The sequence below is a fragment of the Notolepis coatsorum genome (genome assembly GCF_963971535.1).
Source record: "Notolepis coatsorum genome assembly, chromosome: 14".
Lineage (NCBI taxonomy): Eukaryota > Metazoa > Chordata > Actinopteri > Aulopiformes > Paralepididae > Notolepis > Notolepis coatsorum.
Genome location: NC_140178.1, coordinates 115,194,918 through 115,218,228, shown reverse-complemented (window position 1 = coordinate 115,218,228; position 23,311 = coordinate 115,194,918). Strand labels below are relative to the sequence as shown.

At 42.2% G+C, this 23,311-nt stretch overlaps 1 protein-coding gene across 1 annotated transcript in view; it reads right to left on the bottom strand.

The window, feature by feature from the left end:
• The window catches only part of LOC311240728 (serine/threonine-protein kinase WNK4-like), a gene marked incomplete at its 5' end in the record, with an annotated part of 152,523 nt that overhangs the window by 43,116 nt on the left and 86,096 nt on the right, over positions 1-23,311 (bottom strand). The window contains 4 exons of the mRNA XM_084329301.1: positions 10,966-11,097; positions 17,457-17,511; positions 18,044-18,202; positions 22,792-22,908. Coding sequence (XP_084185427.1) covers positions 10,966-11,097; positions 17,457-17,511; positions 18,044-18,202; positions 22,792-22,908 — 463 coding nt within the window. The remainder of the gene's footprint in view (positions 1-10,965; positions 11,098-17,456; positions 17,512-18,043; positions 18,203-22,791; positions 22,909-23,311) is intronic.

The window sequence follows — 23,311 nt, the reverse complement described above, 5'->3', positions numbered from 1 at the left end:
TTTTGTATACGTGATCTCGAGAAGGTGCTGAACGAGCTCAGTGGCAGTTTTCCCTGTCTGGTCATTTTTAGCATGGTGTTATTCACTGTCAAAGATGCAAAGAAAAATCACAATTAATATTCTCCTTTGTTTCATCACAATTTACTTAAGCCTAGTAACAGACACAATATTTCTGACACTGGGAATACATTCCCTGAGATCCATAGATGTCCCTAGATACCAAGAACATGCACATAACCCTTGTAGAAGTGGAGCAATCTTCCATTTACTTAGGTATGTATTTTTAGGCGGATTTTCAGAAAATACGGCTAGGGCTCAAGAGGTTAATACACTCTGCTGCTTGGACTCCAGATTACATCCACACTGTGATTGTTGTACTGCAGATGAGAACTATTTTATTGTACTGCACTATTACACTATTTTACTACTCTTTCTATGTCTGCACTTTGCATTGCTTTTATTTAGTCTAATATAGTTTATAGTTTTAGTTTATAGTTTATAGTTAACATTTTATCGTTTATTTATAGTTAATTTTGTTTATAGTTACAGTTTATATTTATAGTTATAGTTTGTATATATACAATAGTTTATAGTTTTAGTTTAGTGTATATTGTATAGTTTATAGTTTATATATAGTCTATATTTATAGTTATAGTTTATAGTTATAGTTTGTATAGATACAATATACATTGTGTATTATGTTTAGTTTATAGTTTTTGTTTATAGTTTATAGTTTTAGTTTATAGTTTATAGTTTGTAGTTTTAGTTTATAGTTTTAGTTTATAAGTTATAGTTTATAGTTTAGTCTATATTTATAGTTATAGTTATATTATCGTATAGCTTACACTCTGCTCTCTTGGAACTATCCCTTTATCCAATCTAATAATGAATAATTTTTCTCCACATGCACACACCCATCCGCCTGGCCACACCCACATCCGCTCCTCTACATAAGCGGGGTCGTGGCCACACCAACAGCTCCTTCCCTATTTTCACCACCGTAAAGTGCCTGTATAAACCACTTTAGTTTAGTGCCGAAATAGTTATTGGAAAGGAGCTACGTTATTGGAGAAAAGGAGATGCGTTGACAATATATCTTTGTTTTCTCTCTCACTATTTTTAGAGGAAAAATATGGCTCCGGTCATTGCTTCTTCTGGCCTTGCCAGCGAAAGGCCTTCATCAACGTGGTGGACCAACCTGTGTTGTGGCCTTTCATCCTAATGTTAGGATTTGAAACCGACCTCAAACGCACGGCACAGACAGGTAGTTCAGAGTTAGCCAAATACTAGGGCGTATTTATTTTCAGAGTCAAAAAAGAGCAAGTAACAATCTTGAAACAAAGGGAGACTGCCTTCAGCAGAGTTATCTGCGGCTCTGCAGATCCTCTTGGTGTTCGAGGTGGGGAAACGGTGTTGACGCCGAAGCGGCTCTGCAGATACTCCCAGCTTCAACTCGAGGTGGAAAAGAGAGAGAGAGAGAGAGATCAATAACAGTCCACATCACACAGAGGCAGTGCGGTCTCCTCCTCCCTTAGCTGAGTCCAGAACAAACAAAACGATATCGTCAGTGTTCACCACAACACACAATTTAGCTGAGGGTCAGTGCAAAACAAAAACGATAATCTTCAGTGTCTCTTCTAAACACACACCCCAGCTGAGTCCAGTGCAAGCAAAATGATCATCTTCAGTGTCTCCTTTAACACACAACTTAGCTGAGTCAAGTGTAAGCAAAAATAGAACTCTTCAGTGTTCTTCAAAACACACAAAACAGAATAGTCCAAAAAAGGGGTTTGGTTCAAACTCACCAAAGCGCAAGAGTAAAGCGGGTAAACGAGGCACAGCTCAAAACGGGGGGACAAGGTCTTCACCAGCGGCAATCCACAGATGTCCTGGAGGGAGAGTAGACGAGGCACAGCAACGGGGAACAACAGGCAGAAACAGAAGTATTCAAAACGACCCGACATCGATTGAAGGGAAGTCCCAGTATAAAAAGCCTCTGGGGCGCTAATCAAAAACTATGACAGGTGCGTGCTGGAATTGATACTTGCTCCAAAAGCGTGTGGCGGGGAATGCACCAATCAACACAGTACCTTAAAGGAGCGGAGCGTGTGGCGGGGAATGCACCAATCAACACAGTACCTTAAAGGAGCGGAGCGTGTGGCGGGGAATGAACCAATCCTCACAGTACCCCCCCCTCCACGGGAGCCACCCGGCGACCCAATTGACCCCGGCTAGCCCGGATGGGACCGAAGGAAGCCGGTGATCAGGGGCACCGGAGAGGGGGACAGAGACAGAGGCCCGGAGGGGGAGGCTGGAGATGGGGACCCGGTGAGGGGGACCGGAGACGGAGGCAGGGGCCCAGTGAGGGGGCTGGAGACGGGGACAAAAGGGGAACCCCGGGGCGAAGGACTGGATGGCGCTTGAAGACACTGGGCATGACAGGAGGGGCTCCACCCCCTGATAGTGCCGGAGGACCAGGCGATGTGGGGCTCATGCAGCGCGAGCCAGGGCCGACCCAGGACTACCGGGACAAGAGGGGATCTGGTAATGAAAAACTGGAGTCTCTCAACGTGGTTACCAGCCACGGTGAGGAGGACAGGACAGGTGCGTTGAGTGATGTCAGCCAGGCGGCGATGATCCAGCGCGAAGACCTCCAAGGGCCTCTCGAGGTCCTCAAGTGGAATGTTGGCCCGGGTGGCAAACTCAACGTCCAGGAAACTCCCATCAGCACCAGAGTCAATGAGTGCACCCACCGTCGCCCGCTGGTCCGCCCAGGCTAGGGTGACGCTCGTCAGACGGTTAGGTGGTGCACGGGTGGGGGAACAGGAAAAACGGCTCACCAGGATCTCCCGGGGTCCCGGCGAGCCTGGACTTCTTGGCCGGGTAGGGCAATTGGAGACACGGTGTCCATCCCGGTCGCAGTAGAGGCAAAGGCCGGACCTGAGCCTGGACTCCCGTTCGGCCGGGCTAAGGCGGGTGCGTCCCAGCTGCATGGGATCCTCCTCGGTCACAGCCCGGGAGGGAAAAAACCCACCAGTCACGGAGGGGGCAAGACGGTCAGCAGAACGGTCCCGAGGACGGGGGGTCTGGGGAACGTCTGGGGGTCCTAGTCGTGCTCGCTCATGCCTTCTCTCCCGGAGGCGTCCGTCGATGCGGATAGCGAGGCTGATCAGGCCCTCGAGAGAATCGGGCTCCTCTTGGGTCGCGAGCTGGTCCCTTACTGCGTCGTTGAGCCCCCTCAGGAAGGTGAGACGAAGCGCTTGATCGTTCCAACCGCTCTCCGTTGCGGCCAGTCTGAACTCCAGCGCGTAGTCTCTGACACTGCCACTGTCCTGCCGGAAGGTGCCCAACCGAGCTCCTGGGTCCTGGCCACGAGCTGGGTGGTGGAAAACCCTTCAGAGCTCTGCCACGAAGTCTGGGTAGGAGAAACAAAAATCGGCCCTCATAGCCCAGGAAGCAGTGACCCACTGTGCTGCTCGGCCCGTGAGCAGGTTAGTCATTTAGGCTACTCGGGCTCCCTCTGACGAAAAACGGCTGGGTTGATGAAGGAAGACCAACTCACACTGCATGATGAATGTGGCACAATCCTCGAAGTTACCCTCGAACAGACGTGGTTCGGAGAGACGGGGCTCCCGAGGTGCGAGGTCTGCCGCGGGTGGTGATCTGGCTGAGACTCCTGGGACAGGTGGGGTTAAAAGCAGAGTGTTTAATGCTGTACTGAGAGCCTGTAGCTGGTGCAGAACAACAGCCTGCTGATACCCCTGGGTAGTCTGCTGGGTGGCCAGAGTGTCAATGGCATCCAGAATAAGCTGGACCTCGGCCCGGAGGTCCTGTAAAGCAGCCGCAGCCGCACCCAACTGTTGGGTGTGGTCGTTGACCAACTCGATCTGGACCGCCAACGCTGCCCTGACCCTGTCTGTGTCGGCTGAGGTCGTCATGGTCGGGTCGTAATGTTAGGGTTTGAAACCGACCTCAAACGCACGGCACAGACAGGTAGTTCAGAGTTAGCCAAATACTAGGGCGTATTTATTTTCAGAGTCAAAAAGGAGCAAGTAACAATCTTGAAACAAAGGGAGACTGCCTTCAGCAGAGTTATCTGCGGCTCTGCAGATCCTCTTGGTGTTCGAGGTGGGGAAACGGTGTTGACGCCGAAGCGGCTCTGCAGATACTCCCAGCTTCAACTCGAGGTGGAAAAGAGAGAGAGAGAGAGATCAATAACAGTCCACATCACACAGAGGCAGTGCGGTCTCCTCCTCCGTTAGCTGAGTCCAGAACAAACAAAACGATATCTTCAGTGTTCACCACAACACACAATTTAGCTGAGGGTCAGTGCAAAACAAAAACGATAATCTTCAGTGTCTCTTCTAAACACACACCCCAGCTGAGTCCAGTGCAAGCAAAATGATCATCTTCAGTGTCTCCTTTAACACACAACTTAGCTGAGTCAAGTGTAAGCAAAAATAGAACTCTTCAGTGTTCTTCAAAACACACAAAACAGAATAGTCCAAAAAAGGGGTTTGGTTCAAACTCACCAAAGCGCAAGAGTAAAGCGGGTAAACGAGGCACAGCTCAAAACGGGGGGACAAGGTCTTCACCAGCGGCAATCCACAGATGTCCTGGAGAGAGAGTAGACGAGGCACAGCAACAGGGAACAACATGCAGAAACAGAAGTATTCAAAACGACCCGACATCGATTGAAGGGAAGTCCCAGTATAAAAAGCCTCTGGGGCGCTAATCAAAAACTATGACAGGTGCGTGCTGGAATTGATACTTGCTCCAAAAGCGTGTGGCGGGGAATGCACCAATCAACACAGTACCTTAAAGGAGCGGAGCGTGTGGCGGGGAATGCACCAATCAACACAGTACCTTAACTCTTTCAGTGCCACTCACGAGATTTCTCGTGTTTTTTTATAGGTGGTTGCTAGCCACTCACGAGATTTCTCGGAATTTTTTATTTTTTATTTTTTTTGCGATCTGAAAAATTATTGCATCACCCGAGCCTACCCGAGTATTGCCGAGCTGCGCCGGTGATCACTGTGGAAAAAAGCGCCCCCTGTCGTCTCCCAGATGACATAAGTGATTTTGGAATGGACTCAATGAAAATGAATGGGGAAAAAAATCCGGTACTCCACATTTTCCAGTTCACTGATCCAGCCGGGGTTACTAGAGTTCATTCTGGAGCCTCAGATCTCCGCGGATCATGGAGAACCACTGTGTCGCGTTGGATCCATACACGTATCGATTTTTTCGAATGGTGATCAGGAATTGGAATATACCAGTTGGATACCATCTGATGTCAGGTAAGGACTCTATGTTATCAGTGGTAGGATAATCAGAGTAATTTTGATGAAGTTATAAGCTGTTTTGTGAAATCTCTTCTTTCGTTTTCACTGTAAAAGTCCGAGAGGAAATCAACAAGGCGATTGTCCGCGCGCGGCCGTAATGTGCTTGCGTGCACGTATAATATTGATCATCTAGCGTTTATTTGAAAACGATTCATAAAAAGGCCGACGAATATCAACGTTGTGGAATATTCCACTAAAAGACGATTTTCATAGAATGCTCCAGAATGAGTTGTTTTTTATATCAAAACGGGGGCTTTTCTAACTGCTCTGAAACGGCAACGACGCGATAAAAAAACAATCTGCCTTCACAGCACTGTCTGGAACATAGTCTTTGATAATGCGATGGGCAGATTAGACACATAGCCATAATTTAAAACATAGATTAGGCGATATTAACGTTAACATTGGCGCGGATGGTGGCATTCAAGCGGTAAAATGGAAAACCAGGCATGGCATTTAAAGAGTTAAAGGAGCGGAGCGTGTGGCGGGGAATGAACCAATCCTCACACCTGCGTTCGTTGGTGCAGGTAAGCTGTCCATTGGACATTACCCCACTCTTCCTTCCTCCCCCTCCCGAATGTTAATAACGATGTTTTTGTTTAAAAAAAAACATATGTTACTTCACTACATTGGGAGATACGGCGTGTCGCGTGTGGTGTGAAAATTGTCTTGGTCGCTTTGTATAGCTTAGGTTAGCGTTGGCCAAGGCTTATGTCTTCTCTCTACCTAAGAACAGCGTTGTTTTTTACGTGAGTAAAAATGAACTGGGTTTTTGTTGTATGATGAGAAGTGTGTGTTCATGTAACGTTTAGACAACGTGGCTGAGCCCACAACTGGCTGGGTGTTACCCAACAATGCTGTGCATAGTGGCATATGATCGAGGGCTGAGTCCCTCTCTTAGCTTGTTATTCTTTACTTGAGGGTAATGATGAAAATAACAAGTGGCAAGTATTTTTCACACATAAGCAGAGCTGTGGGAAACCTGTTTTCAAACAAGGTTTTCGGCTGTGGCTGGCGTGCATGATGTAAAGTTTTTTACTCTACACATTTGGCGTCGTATCAGGGGTAAGGTGGTGAGGGGTGGGTGAAATTATTCCCCGGTTTGCCCCTGCCCCCCCCCCCCCCCCCCCTCCCCTCAAATATGATTTTATTTACAAAATGTGTTTTGATTCACTATATTTTTGGGGATACAGTGTAAACCCCTCAGCTTCTGCTGGGGTTGTGCTCTTGCTTAGAGAGAGGCAATTTCTCTGAAAATTGTTTGGTCGCTGTCATGTAGACTTAGCAAGGCCTGTGACCAGCACTTGATCGAGGACTTATGTCTTCTCTCATCATAAAAAACGGCGTTCCTCTTGCAGTAGTGAGAGTGAACTTTTGCCCTTTTTTATTGTGATAGAGGGTTGTGTGTATCGTATTCACGTTAAGTAAACGTGGCATTGAATTCACAACTGGGTTAGGTGTTGCCCTACAGAAGTTACATGTGTAGCTCTTGTACCAAGGCCCTTGGCCCCTCTCTTGGTCTGTGTTTTCTTACTTTAGGGTAAAGGTGTGAAAATTCAGGTGGCAAGTTCGCACATGAGCCTGAAGCCATGTATAAAGCCAGTTTTTGCACAGACGAGGTTATCGTCTGTGGCTGGCGTGCAGAATGTGAAGCTGTTGCCCTAACAGGTATAATGCGCTTTCATGTAGCACGCTATGACTGGTGTCATGGCTCTGCTTTGTCGTTGCATCGTATCAGGGGTGAGGGGTTATAAGGGGTGGGCTGATAAATCCCCCCCCCCCCTTTACTGATTGGCCGGGAGGTGGGACCTCCTGCCTGTCAGTTTTCCCTGTCGGCTGAGGGGCAGCGCGTCACAGGGAGGGGGGAGGGGGGGTGGTTCCCTGGTTCCACTCCATGTTAGGATGGGTGGGTCACAGGATTTCCCCCCGGCCATGGGATACGTCACTGGGCGCGTTTCCTATTGGCCAGGAGACATCCGTGAGGTTACAGGCTCTGTGCTGCAGACCGCTGTCTTTGTCAAAGTTGGATGATGCGATGCATTCGAAAACTGTTCGTTTTCTGTTCTACTCTCTATTACAGTGTGTATTTGGCCGTTGGTCACTTGGACTGATTATTATAGCATGTATCTTTTTCAATTGTACTCACGTGGAGGTCTCTCTGGGGGAACTTCTGTCTTCCCCTCTTATGTGAGGAGCAGAATTGACGGGTTGCCCTCAGTCGCGTCATATAAGTGTCTGTGTCTTATTGACCGGCTTCCTGCTGCTCGTCCCAGACAGCATGGAGGGAACGTTGTCTGGTGTTTCTTATTAGAATTCACCATTGATGTGTTTCGGGTTCTTGACGTGCATATAGCACTGGCCCTGGGTGCTTCCAATGTGGAACCACGTTACAAGGTGTTGTAACGTGTAACTATTAGCTCTATCTTTAATCTTTCAAAATGTACAGTTGCTATTGCATGCACTCATCTGTGTTTCACCACACACATGAGTGCATGCTTACCAACTGTCCGTCTGCAACACTATTATCACCAACATCTAAGAAGGGAGATCCCCCCTTGAATGGCCCTTCTAAGGTTTCTCTCCTCCACACTGCCTGTGGAGCTTTTTTCCCTATTGTTAGGTTTTAGTGAGTTTTTCCTTACCTTCGCGTGGGGTATGTCTGGGAGTGCTTGCATTCTTTCTTTTATTTGCATTCATCTAAAAATGTTTGGACCTTATGGTGTTCTTGTTCTGTTCTTGACTTATTGTTATGTTTTCTTCTTGACTTGTTTAAAGAAGACCTGTACGGCCCATGGGGACATTAACGTGTGTTGTCGGGCCCTATAAATAAATTTGATTTGATTTGATTCTGTCCATCTTGGTGGCGCCCTCTGTGATGTTTTAGATCGACACGTGTACCTACCCCTCTCGTAGGACTGGGGATGGCGGCGTGACTAGGATGCGGGACTGGTTCTGGTCGCGCCGGACCAGGTCAGTTAAACCCGTTGTCCGCCGGGGGGCAGATCTGCTGTTCTGGTACCCCGAAGGACTTTGTGCTTTTCCGGGGGGAAAATGCCGGGTCGGTCCGGGCTTCGCAGGGATTGATGTCGTGGATGTGTGTGTCATATGTATGCCACTACGACTTGCCCATAACAGTGACGTTCTTGGTCCATACTGTGTTGTACCTTGCGCTGTGTTGGGGGCCTGGTCCTTCTCCATTTGTTTCAGTCCTCCCTCCCCCTGCTGGGCAGGGATGGGAGGGGGCTGTCGAGGTGGTTCCTGTCAACCCCTCTAGGCATCCCTGTGTAGGCCCAGGTCCGGACGCTTTCTCGTCGACCTGTTGGCCTGGGTTAACCCTTTGAAAACTGAAACACTTGTACTGCTTGTATAGCCTGTGTATACGTGCAGTTATGTTTCTAAGTTTTCTTGGTGGGTTAAGGGAACAACCGCCTCCTGTTAAACTAAACATAGGGAGGTGGTTCGTTCTCCGGTGTGTTGGTAGCAGAGTCGACTCTCGGGTTGAGGCCGGGCTTGACCCCGTCTGCCCGAGAGTGTGCCCCCGCATCTGTCATGACGTCTGCCAATTGTGTCGGCCTCTCCTTTGAACCTCGACCCCACTGGAGGGGTCGGGTTTGTTGAGGTCATGACATGTTGCTCAGCATACCGAACACCCCTTCCGCCGGGTACTGTTTTCACAATAGACCCTTTAGGCGCCTGTCTAGTCCGCAGTGCTCCAGGCACAGGTCGAGTTGGGGGTTGTCTCCCCGGCACGCCGTCTGGCCCCACAGTATTGTGGGGGGGTAGCCTCTTGGGGCTTACGGCCATGCCAACCTGGACACGCCCGATCTCGTCAGATCTCGGAAACTAAGCAGGTTCGGCCCTGGTTCGTTCCTGGATGGGGGACCCCCTGGGAATACCTGGTGCAGTAAGCTAGAGTGCTTCAGGGCGGCCGTGCCAAAGGGGGGAAGGGCCTACTCTTGATTTAGGCCCTGTCCGATACGCTGGCGATGTGGGGGGTGGTGTCATCAGTGACCGTCTGGTGGGGTCCCGATGCTACGGCATCGTTGACCTCACCGGGCCCCCTTTTTCGGGCGGTCCTGGCCCTCAGGTTGTTCCTGGGGCTGGGTCCTCCTCTGCGCTCCGCTGCTACGGCCTTGCCACGGGGTTGGTTTCTTGACCTTTGACCCCGTGATGTTGGGGGCTGTGACAGGGGTGTTTTGCTTCCCGTCCGTTCCCTGGTGGCATGTGGGATGCGTGCCTGAGTGGTCGCAGGTCCTTCTGTGTGAAGGTAAGTCCCACGGTCTGCTCACCCTGTGCGCTTGAGGTGCTAAACCCTCTTCGCACAGTCGGATCCGATTCCCTCCCATCCCCCTCTAGGGGGGTCCAGGGGGCTCGGGTCCTCCCCGGTTCTGATGGTTGTGGGGGGCCTCAGCGGGTGCATCTGTCGAGCTTCCGCTCTGCTCAGCTGTGTTCCAAGAGAGCGGAGCGTAAGCTATACGATAATATAACATACGGTTATCCTATAACCATAGTTATATGAGTATAGCGAGCGCTCTGCTCTGACTCACTGAAGACCCCGTGGTCTTCGCCTTCGATGGTGAAAGACTTGGGAAGGAGCTGTTGGTGTGGCCACGACCCCGCTTATGTAGAGGAGCGGATGTGGGTGTGGCCAGGCGGATGGGTGTGTGCATGTGGAGACAAATGATTCATTATTAGAATGGATAAAGGGATAGTTCCAAGAGAGCAGAGCGCTCGCTATACTCATATAACTATGGTTATAGGATAACCGTATGTTATAGTTTATAGTTTTAGTTTATAGTTTATAGTTTGTAGTTTTAGTTTATAGTTTTAGTTTATAGTGTATAGTGTATAGTTTATAGTTTAGTCTATATTTATAGTTATAGTTTAAGTTTATAGTTTATAGTTTATAGTGTATAGTTTATAGTTATAGTTTATAGTTATAGTTTGTATAGGTAGAATATACGTTGTGTATTATGTTTACAAACGTACTACGGCTGAGGAGTCAGGTCACAAGGTCCCTTAATTTTCCCGACTTGTATAACAAACTAGGAGTTCCATTCATTTCATTCAGCTTTGTAGTTAATCTACATCAGATAGAGAGAAAAAGAAAAACAAAGAGAGAAAGCACCGGCCAGGCAGGGAAAGAAAATAGGAGTGAACAGCTAATCATTTGCACTATGAGCTGTAATGTTACTATAATGTTACTGTAATGTTTTTAACATAGTTTCTCCCATCGCTCATTCATTCAAGTGCATGAACACAATGGCCACTGTGAATAAACTGAACTTGGGAAATCTGCCTTTAGCTTCTGTGCTCCGACACGCAGCACATCCTGTCATGTACCTTAACACTCCTCTGTTCTTTGTCTGCAATGACCAACCAGTTCACCCCAGTCTGCAGTTGTTTTGATTTATTGATTGACATTCTTGTTTGTTTGTTTTTGTATTTATTGTGTTCTGTAGTTGTTACTCTCAATGATTTTCGAGACTAAATAAAGCTTGAATGAGTGTGTGTGTGTGTGTGTGTGTGTGTGTGTGTGTGTGTGTGTGTGTGTGTGTGTGTGTGTGTGTGTGTGTGTGTGTGTGTGTGTGTGTGTGTGTGTGTGTGTGTGTGTGTGTACCTGAAGGTGCTTGGAAGGACTGAGATCGCAGAGCTCTGATGGGGGGTGTAGCCTCTGGGTCAAAGTAGAAGTCCCCGCCCATTAAGGGCGAGGAGTCTCTGGTCACATGGCCAACACTCGGTACTACTAAGTCTGAGAGAGAAGGCAGTATTAGTACCACCAATAGCCCTGTTTTAGCTAGCACATTAACACCTTCAACATGTAGCATCATCATCTGTTTTAGCTAGTACATTAACACCTTCAACATGTAGCATCATCATCTGTTTTAGCTAGTACATTAACACCTTCAACATGTAGAATGATCATCTGTTTTAGCTAGCACATTAACACCTTCAACATGTAGAATGATCATCTGTTTTAGCTAGCACATTAACACCTTCAACATGTAGCATCATCATCTGTTTTAGCTAGCACATTAACACCTTCAACATGTAGAATGATCATCTGTTTTAGCTAGCACATTAACACCTTCAACATGTAGAATGAGCATCTGTTTTAGCTAGCACATTAACACCTTCAACATGTAGAATGAGCATCTGTTTTAGCTAGCACATTAACACCTTCAACATGTAGAATGAGCATCTGTTTTAGCTAGCACATTAACACCTTCAACATGTAGAATGATCATCTGTTTTAGCTAGCACATTAACACCTTCAACATGTAGCATCATCATCTGTTTTAGCTAGCACATTAACACCTTCAACATGTAGCATGATCATCTGTTTTAGCTAGCACATTAACACCTTCAACATGTATAATGAGCATCTGTTTTAGCTAGCACATTAACACCTTCAACATGTAGAATGATCATCTGTTTTAGCTAGTACATTAACACCTTCAACATGTAGAATGATCATCTGTTTTAGCTAGCACATTAACACCTTCAACATGTAGAATGATCATCTGTTTTAGCTAGCACATTAACACCTTCAACATGTATAATGAGCATCTGTTTTAGCTAGTACATTAACACCTTCAACATGTAGAATGATCATCTGTTTTAGCTAGCACATTAACACCTTCAACATGTAGCATCATCATCTGTTTTAGCTAGCACATTAACACCTTCAACATGTAGAATGAGCATCTGTTTTAGCTAGCACATTAACACCTTCAACATGTAGCATCATCATCTGTTTTAGCTAGCACATTAACACCTTCAACATGTAGCATCATCATCTGTTTTAGCTAGCACATTAACACCTTCAACATGTAGAATGATCATCTGTTTTAGCTAGCACATTAACACCTTCAACATGTAGAATGAGCATCTGTTTTAGCTAGTACATTAACACCTTCAACATGTAGCATCATCATCTGTTTGAGCTAGCACATTAACACCTTCAACATGTAGAATGATCATCTGTTTTAGCTAGTACATTAACACCTTCAACATGTATAATGATCATCTGTTTTAGCTAGCACATTAACACCTTCAACATGTATAATGATCATCTGTTTTAGCTAGCACATTAACACCTTCAACATGTAGAATGATCATCTGTTTTAGCTAGTACATTAACACCTTCAACATGTAGCATCATCATCTGTTTTAGCTAGTACATTAACACCTTCAACATGTAGAATGAGCATCTCTTTTAGCTAGTACATTAACACCTTCAACATGTAGAATGAGCATCTGTTTTAGCTAGTACATTAACACCTTCAACATGTAGAATGATCATCTGTTTTAGCTAGCACATTAACACCTTCAACATGTAGAATGATCATCTGTTTTAGCTAGTACATTAACACCTTCAACATGTAGAATGATCATCTGTTTTAGCTAGTACATTAACACCTTCAACATGTAGAATGAGCATCTGTTTTAGCTAGCACATTAACACCTTCAACATGTAGAATGATCATCTGTTTTAGCTAGTACATTAACACCTTCAACATGTAGAATGAGCATCTGTTTTAGCTAGCACATTAACACCTTCAACATGTATAATGAGCATCTGTTTTAGCTAGCACATTAACACCTTCAACATGTAGAATGAGCATCTGTTTTAGCTAGCACATTAACACCTTCAACATGTAGAATGATCATCTGTTTTAGCTAGCACATTAACACCTTCAACATGTAGCATGATCATCTGTTTTAGCTAGCACATTAACACCTTCAACATGTAGAATGATCATCTGTTTTAGCTAGCACATTAACACCTTCAACATGTAGAATGATCATCTGTTTTAGCTAGCACATTAACACCTTCAACATGTAGAATGATCATCTGTTTTAGCTAGCACATTAACACCTTCAACATGTAGAATGATCATCTGTTTTAGCTAGCACATTAACACCTTCAACATGTAGAATGATCATCTGTTTTAGCTAGCACATTAACACCTTCAACATGTAGAATGAGCATCTGTTTTAGCTAGCACATTAACACCTTCAACATGTAGAATGATCATCTGTTTTAGCTAGCACATTAACACCTTCAACATGTAGAATGATCATCTGTTTTAGCTAGCACATTAACACCTTCAACATGTAGAATGATCATCTGTTTTAGCTAGCACATTAACACCTTCAACATGTAGAATGATCATCTGTTTTAGCTAGCACATTAACACCTTCAACATGTAGCATGATCATCTGTTTTAGCTAGCACATTAACACCTTCAACATAATAATACATTTTTATTTATAAAGCGCTTTTCAGGAACCCAAAGACGCTGACAATGAGCAAAACAAATGAACAAAGAAACAAAGAACCACAGGGAATAAGCAACAGTATGAAACATGTAGCATCATCATCTGTTTTAGCTATAGACCTCAAATGACTTGGGGTTAAATGCAATCCAATCTTGGTGTTTACTTCGCAATCTACCACTTATCTTTGGAGACTTGGTTTGTCCAAATGATCAACACTGGTATTTGCTTCTGCTGTTGCTTCAAATAGCAGATATTGTATTTTCTCCCAGGTTATCAACTGACATTACTATTTATTTAAAACACTTGATTGCAGAGCACCACGGGTTATTCAAGCATTTGTTTCCCAACAGGAGGCTACTACCAAAGCATCATTTTATGGTGCACTATCCTACATGTATTCGTAAAATTGGACCACTTTTGCATGTCTGGTGCATGCGCTATGAAGCGAAGCATAATTTCTTTAAAAAACAACTAAAAAGCTTCAAAAATATAACTAAAACGTTGGCAAAGAAACACCAAAGTCAAGTAGCATACAATTGGCAGACATTTGATCCCAACAGACTGGTGCTTGGTCCAAGTAAAATGGTAGCATTAAATGTGATGGACAGAGGCTGTGAGATAGCGGAGACTCTTCAGGTACCAAGTGACACCAAGGTGTTAAATGTTAGATGGGCCAAACACCATGGAAATATGTATCGTCCAGGTTTAGTTGTTTGTCTTAAAGTTCTTAGTGAGGTTCCAGTTTTTCACAAAATCCACCGTGTTGTTCTTAAAGATGAGAGGTTACTGTTGTTTACATTTGCACTACAAACCGTGTCTCTGGATGACCATTTTTATGCATTTAAAGTTGTGTGTACTACAGATGGACCTCATGTAGTTGATGTCAAAGAGCTTTTGTTTTACAAAGCATTCGATATACAGATGTCATACAGTGATGACGATTCAAGCTCATTTATTGTTCCATACTGTTTCCTGTGATTTAAAAAAGGAAAAGAGAAAATCACTAAGCTCTTGAACTATTGCACTGGGGATGAACACTATTAGTTTTCTTTTATTTCTTTGGGGTGAACAGATGCTGCTGTCACTTTATATAGAGGCCAAAATGTAATTGATCGATTACTCTCCCCATGAAGCCTTAATTGAAGTCATGGTGATTTCTTTTTGTTGCATTCCTGAGCCAATAATTTGATGACTGGCTTGAATTATTGGCTCAGGAATGCGACAAACAAACAAATCTCCATGAATTCAAGGATTCATGGGGTGTGTAATTGGTAGATTTCTTTTTTTGGGTGAGCTATCCCTTTTTAAAAGGGTGTACAGATGCTGCTGTCACTTTACAGAGGCCAAAATGTAATTGATCGATTACTCTCCCCATGAAGCCTTAATTGAAGTCATGGTGATTTCTTTTTGTTGCATTCCTGAGCCAATAATTTGATGACTGGCTTGAATTATTGGCTCAGGAATGCGACAAACAAACAAATCTCCATGAATTCAAGGATTCATGGGGTGTGTAATTGGTAGATTTCTTTTTTTGGGTGAGCTATCCCTTTTTAAAAGGGTGTACAGATGCTGCTGTCACTTTACAGAGGCCAAAATGTAATTGATCGATTACTCTCCCCATGAAGCCTTAATTGAAGTCATGGTGATTTCTTTTTGTTGCATTCCTGAGCCAATAATTTGATGACTGGCTTGAATTATTGGCTCAGGAATGCGACAAACAAACAAATCTCCATGAATTCAAGGATTCATGGGGTGTGTAATTGGTAGATTTCTTTTTTTGGGTGAGCTATCCCTTTTTAAAAGGGTGCAGATGCTGCTGTCACTTTACAGAGGCCAAAATGTAATTGTCTTTTATTTATGACCTTTTTTCTATCGATTACTCTCCCCATGAAGCCTTGAAGTCATGGTGATTTTTGTATATAATGGAGTTGTTTGCAGAGGGGCTCACTGAATCTAACAATCACGTAGACATATACCAAGTGTGATTAGCAAGAGAGGAATGTTTGTGACAAGTGTAATGTAAAAAGATTAGGAAGGATCCACACCAAGCAAGTTCTTCCTCAGACGTGTTTTTTCTTTTTTTTTTTACTATGTTACATTACATTGGGCGTATAGAAACAAAGATCATTTCAAAGTACAAACATATACAGTACCTGTGTGACATTTTGGATGAGGCTAGGCTCCATGTTAATAAGCAACTTGGGGTGAACAAATCTCCAACACACCCATGTCTGGTTTCTTTAACTGAAACGCCTCCTTGTCGACTTCAGTGTTTTAAGTCATCATAGACCTTTAAGTCCAAGGTACTAGGAATTTCAAATTTCTTGGCAACTGAAAACAAAGATTGCACAAGCTTATTGATGAATCTTATTTTATTAATGACCTTTTTTTCTTTCTATCGATCGCCCCTTGAAGTCATGATTCTCACACGCTGTTGTAAAACTGTTTGCATCCCAACTGAAACGCCTCCTTGTCGACTTCAGTGTTTTAAGTCATCATAGACCTTTAAGTCCAAGGTACTAGGAATTTCAAATTTCTTGGCAACTGAAAACAAAGATTGCACAAGCTTATATTGATGAATCTTATTTTATTAATTTTTTTTTCTATCGATTGCCCCTTGAAGTCATGATTCTCACACGCTGTTGTAAAACTGTTTGCATCCCAAAGGATATGCCTGCATGTTGCAAATAAAAGTGCATTGTTAAATACTGATTTCGGCTTTGCCCCCGTTTATTTTAAATGTATTATTCCAGAGTAAATTATTATTTAATTCTATATTGAGTGAAATATGATATTCTATATTGAGTGAAATCTATTCTATATTGAGTGAACTACAACTCCATATTGAGGGAATTACAACTCTATATTGATTAAAATACCACTCTATATTGAGTGAAATATGATATTCTATATCGAGTGAAATCTATTCTATATTGAGTGAACTACAACTCCATATTGAGGGAATTACAACTCTATATTGATTAAAATACCACTCTATATTGAGTGAAATATAACTTTAAGTATCTCTATATTGAGTGAAATATAACTTAAAATATCTCTATATTGAGTGAAATATAACTCTATTGAGTGAAAATATAACTCTATATTGATTAAAATACCACTCTATATTGAGTGAAATATAACTTAAAATATCTCTATATTGAGTGAAAAATAACTCTATAGATTAAAAAAACACTCCATATTGAGGGAATTATAACTCTATATTGAGGCAATTACTGATGGGATCACAACTCTACGGAGTAAATACAACTCTGTGTTGAGTGAAATGATGTTAGAGTTGTTTTTACTTTATGCTAAATGGAGTAAATTGGTATTTTGTAGAGTTAAATGTTAACACTAAATGGAGTAGAAATAACTCTGAAGATTTAACTCTGTGACAAGAGTCATTTTCACTCTATTTGGAGTCGGAGCCAATACTGTCTTTTTGGGAGTAAAATTTTACTCAATTTGAGTAAATTTGACTCTGCGAATTTTCCTGTGTAGCACATTAGTGCCTTCAACTTGTAGAATGATCATAGTGTAATATAAATAATGCAGGGTTATTTCGTTGGTCTACGTTTGCCCCGCCCCCCTACACTTAAGCCCCACCTGTGTGGCTGCTGCCTGGTGGAGATTTGTGCTCTACTGAACGCACCATTCTAGTTGAAATCTTGTAATCTATGCACAACGTCGTTTGTTTCGTTTACAACAAGATTGTTCCAGTAAGGCTGTTTATACATGGCAAGGATTTAGTTTTGGGGGGAAATAGTTATATGAATTACTATATTTAATAACTATCCTACGAGGTCATGAATAGTGTCTCACCTGGGAGGGATGAGGACGAGTGAGTTCTCGACAGACCGTGGGACACCCGGCTGGCCTGCGAAACCACTCGACAGTCAACAGCAACACTAACCCACTCGACAGTCAACAGGCTGAAACACTTGCAACACTAACCCATCCATCCACATCCACTGCACACACATCCACACGCACGCACCCACTTTAAACACTCACCTTTAACATTCACTTTAGACACTTTAAACACTTTTTAACACTACACCATATTTTATCTATTGTATTACTAAAAGATTTGCACTACCTCTCTACCAAATTTTAGCATTTTGTATGTTATATATTTTGTATAGTGTTTGGTCTTTATGCTTTTTTTACTGTATGAAGCACAATCTCAGGAGGCTCGTACAGAACCAAGCATTTCACTGTAATGTACCTTATATGTGACAAATAAAACAAAACTTGAAAAAAAGTAAATATAAACATATACTTATTTAAATATGGTTAGGTCTTTAAGAAGCATATGTTTTAAAGACGTCACACAAATGCTCTCTGTGTGTGTCTCTCTCTCTCTCTCTCTCTCTCTCTCTCTCTCTCTCTCTCTCTCTCTCTCTGACCTGTGAGTCAGGTGATCCGGTGAGATGGGGCAGCATGTCGGCACCGGCCACTGTGATTGGCTCGCCTTGGCGCATCATGGTCTCCGCCCTCTTGATGATGTCACGCATGCGGTGGATAAACCCCTCCTGTTCCGCAGGCAAGATGAACTCACTGTGGACCTACCACACACACGCACGCACACACACACACACACACACACACACACACACACACACACACACACACACACACACACACACACACACACACACACACACACACACACACACACACACACACACACACACACACACACACACACACACACACACACACACACACACACACACACACACACACACACACACACACACACACACACACACACACACAGTGTTAAAAAGATTTGAGGACCAAGTCTAAATATCATACTTCCGAAGTATAAACAAACTACTGCTGTGCAGATTTCAATAAAACAGACAATTCTGAGTCAAAGGTCTGTGTTTGTTTTGCCATTTAATGTGTCTTTACAGATTTATGACTTTTGACAAATAAAAGCAGATCCAGCTGTGTATGTTTGAGTGTGCTGTGTATCTTTGCCCTGCGTGGAATGTTTGTGGAGTGGTTACCATGGTTACCTGCTGCCTCGCTGGAGGAAGGATTTTAGACATTCTGTGAGAAGTTGACATTTGGAAAAACCAACCACCTCAAGTGCATAATAGTTCCTTCTTTACTGATCATTTGAAAATGGTACAGTAACATTAGCTCCAAAAAACCTTTGACTTTTTTTTTTTTATCTTTTATAGAAAAAGATATCACACAGAATGTAATATTTAGACATGGTTCCCAGAGTGAATGGAAGTGAATGAGGAGCCTGCCAGCTGGGAGGTGGTGTTGCCAGCAGACGACAGGGACAGCAGTGGTCACCAGCTCACTAGTAGGTGACTTATAGATAGAGGTAAGACTGATGAGAACATGACACGTTCTACTAAAGTGAAATATCCCTTTAACACTTTAACTGCCACACACGAGATATCTCGGGTTTATTTTTATGTGGTTGAAAGCCACTCACAAGATTTCTCTGAATTTTTTTATTTCTTTTTTTTTAGCGATCTGAAATCATATTGCATCACGCGAGCCTACCCGAGTATACACGAGCACCGCCGGAGATTATATGTGGAAAAAAGCGCCCCCTATCGTCTTTCAGATGACATAAGGGATTTTGGAATGGACTCAATGAAAATGGATGGGGAAAAAAATCCGGTACTCCACATTTTCCAGTCCACTGATCCAGCCGGGGTTACCACAGTTCATTCTGGAGCGTCTGAGCCCCGCTGATCATGGAGTTCTACTGTATCGCGTTGGATCTATACACTTATCGATTTTTTCGAATGGTGATCAGGAATTGGAATATACCAGTTGGATACCATCTGACAGGTAAGGACTCTATGTTATCAGTGTTAGGATAATCAGACTAATTTTGATGAAGTTATAAGCTGTTTTGTGAAATGGACTTTTACAGTGAAACCGAAAGAGCCTAAGAGGAAATCAACGCAGCGATTATCCGTGCGCGGCCCGAATGTGCTTGCGTGCACATATAATATTGATCATCTAGCGTTTATTTGAAAACGATTCATAAAAAGGCAGACGAATATCAACGTTGTGGAATATTACAGTAAAAGACGATTTTCATAGAATGGTCCCGAATGGGCTGTTTTTTATCTGAAAACGGGTGCTTTTCTAAATGCTCTGAAACGGAAATGACGCGATAAAAAACCAATCTGCCTCGACAGCACTGACTGGAAAATAGTCTTTGATAATGCAATGGGCAGATTAGACACATAGCCATAATTTAAAACATAGATTAGGCGATATTAACGTTAACATTGGCGCCGATGGTGGCATTCAGGGGGTAAAAAGGAAAACCCGGCGTGGCACTCAAAGTGTTAAAGCCCCAATCCAGATTTCGTGGACAATTCATACAGAATGAAATGTAACCATTGCCAACACAAACAAACAAACCCTTTACAGACACAAAATACAGTCATTACAAATTATTTACTTATTGTTGGCGGGGTTAGCCATTTTATTTGTGTTTGGATCACAGATTGGGCCTTTATGGCCTGCATTTATATAACAGCTTTTATCCAAAGCTCTTTACAACTCATGCCTCACATTCACCCACTCACTCACACATTCACTCACCGACGGCGGAGGCAACCATGCAAGGTGCCAGTTAGGGGTTAAGTGCCTTGCTCAAGGACATTTGCCGGGAGGAGCTGGAATCGAACCGGGAACCATCCGATCACCAGGCGACCTCCTCTACCTACTGAGCCATTGTCACTCCCTATGACAGTCATCTGATGCCAATGGAATGACCATGTTACACTAGGAAACTCTTTCTATCATCTCAATAATAATAATAATAATAATAATAATAATAATAATAATAATAATAATAATAATAATAATAATAATAATAATAATAATAATAATAATAATAATAATAATAATTTACATAGCTTTGGCCCGATTTTCTTTTGGCTGTGGTTGGGAACCAAGCGAATAGTTTTTTGATATATAAATGGCCGTACTTTAGCTATGTTTCTAAGTTGGAAGAATGATGTTTTTGTCACAGTGTGATTTCAAGCTTAGGTCTGAGTCTATTTTAACACCAAGACATGTCTCAGACAACATGTAGAAGACATGTGATAGAGGTCATGTGATAGAGAACATGTGATATAGAACATGTGATAGAGAACATGTGATATAGAACATGTGATAGAGAACATGTGATATAAAACATGTGATAGAGAACATGTGATATAGAACATGTGATAGAGAACATGTGATATAGAACATGTGATAGAGAACATGTGATATAGAACATGTGATATAGGTCATGTGATAGAGAACATGTGATAGAGAACATGTGATAGAGAACATGTGATAGAGAACATGTGATATAGAACATGTAATATAGAACATGTGATAGAGAACATGTGATATAGAACATGTGATATAGAACATGTGATATAGAACATGTGATATAGAACATGTGATATAGAACATGTGATAGAGAACATGTGATATAGAACATGTGATATAGAACATGTGATAGAGAACATGTGATATAGAACATGTGATATAGAACATGTGATAGAGAACATGTGATATAGAACATGTGATATAGAACATGTGATAGAGAACATGTGATATATAACATGTGATAGAGAACATGTGATAGTGAACATGTGATATAGAACATGTGATAGAGAACATGTGATAGAGAACATGTGATAGAGAACATGTGATATAGAACATGTGATAGAGAACATGTGATATAGAACATGTGATAGAGAACATGTGATAGAGAACATGTGATAGAGAACATGTGATATAGAACATGCGATAGAGAACATGTGATAGAGAACATGTGATATAGAACATGTGATAGAGAACATGTGATAGAGAACATGTGATATAGAACATGTGATAGAGAACATGTGATAGAGAACATGTGATATAGAACATGTGATAGAGAACATGTGCTATAGAACATGTGATAGAGAACATGTGATAGAGAACATGTGATATAGAACATGTGATAGAGAACATGTGATAGAGAACATGTGATATAGAACATGTGATAGAGAACATGTGATATAGAACATGTGATAGAGAACATGTGATAGAGAACATGTGATATAGAACATGTGATAGAGAACATGTGATAGAGAACATGTGATAGAGAACATGTGATATAGAACATGTGATAGAGAACATGTGATATAGAACATGTGATAGAGAACATGTGATAGAGAACATGTGATATATAGAACATGTGATAGAGAACATGTGATATAGAACATGTGATATAGAACATGTTATATAGAACATGTGATAGAGAACATGTGATAGAGAACATGTGATAGAGACCATGTGATAGAGAACATGTGATAGAGAACATGTGATAGAGAACATGTGATAGAGAACATGTGATAGAGAACATGTGATATAGAACATGTGATATAGAACATGTGATATAGAACACGTGATAGAGAACATGTGATAGAGAACATGTGATAGAGGACATGTGATAGAGAACATGTGATAGAGAACATGTGATATAGAACATGTGATATAGAACGAACATGTGATAGAGAACATGTGATAGAGGTCATGTGATATAGAACATGTGATAGAGAACATGTGATAGAGAACATGTGATAGAGAACATGTGATATAGAACATGTGATAGAGAACATGTGATAGAGAACATGTGATAGAGAACATGTGATATAGAACATGTGATATAGAACATGTGATAGAGAACATGTGATAGAGAACATGTGATATAGAACATGTGATATAGAATGTGATAGAGAACATGTGATAGATAACATGTGATATAGAACATGTGATAGAGAACATGTGATATAGAACATGTGATAGAGAACATGTGATAGAGAACATGTGATAGAGAACATGTGATATAGAACATGTGATAGATAACATGTGATAGAGAACATGTGATAGAGAACATGTGATAGAGAACATGTGATAGAGAACATGTGATATAGAACATGTGATAGAGAACATGTGATATAGAACATGTGATAGAGAACATGTGATAGAGAACATGTGATAGAGGTCATGTGATAGAGGTCATGTGATAGAGGTCCTGTGATAGAGGTCATGTGATAGAGGTCATGTGATAGAGGACATGTGATAGAGGTCATGTGATAGAGGTCATGTGATGTCTCACCATGACAGCTGAGATGTCCTCAGGGTTGTCTCCGTCCAGGTCAAACTTAAAGGTCACCATCTTGTTGTTGTGAGTTTGGAGCTGACACTCCACCACACGGTCCACCTTGTCTGATAACTGTTATAACAATATAAATATATATTCATAATATAAACACTGATAACTGTTATAACAATATAAATATATATTCATAATATAAACACTGATAACTGTCATAACAATATAAATATATATTCATAATATAAACACTGATAACTGTCATAACAATATAAATATATTCATAATATAAACACATAACCTTTATAACACTATAAATATATTCACAATATAAACACATAACCTTTATAACACTATACATATATTCAAAATATATACACCTTGTCTGATAACTGTTATAATAACACAATATAAATATATTCACAATAAACACTGATAACTGTTATAACACAATATAAGACGGACGGACGGACAGACAGACAGACAGACAGACAGACAGACAGACAGACAGACAGACAGACAG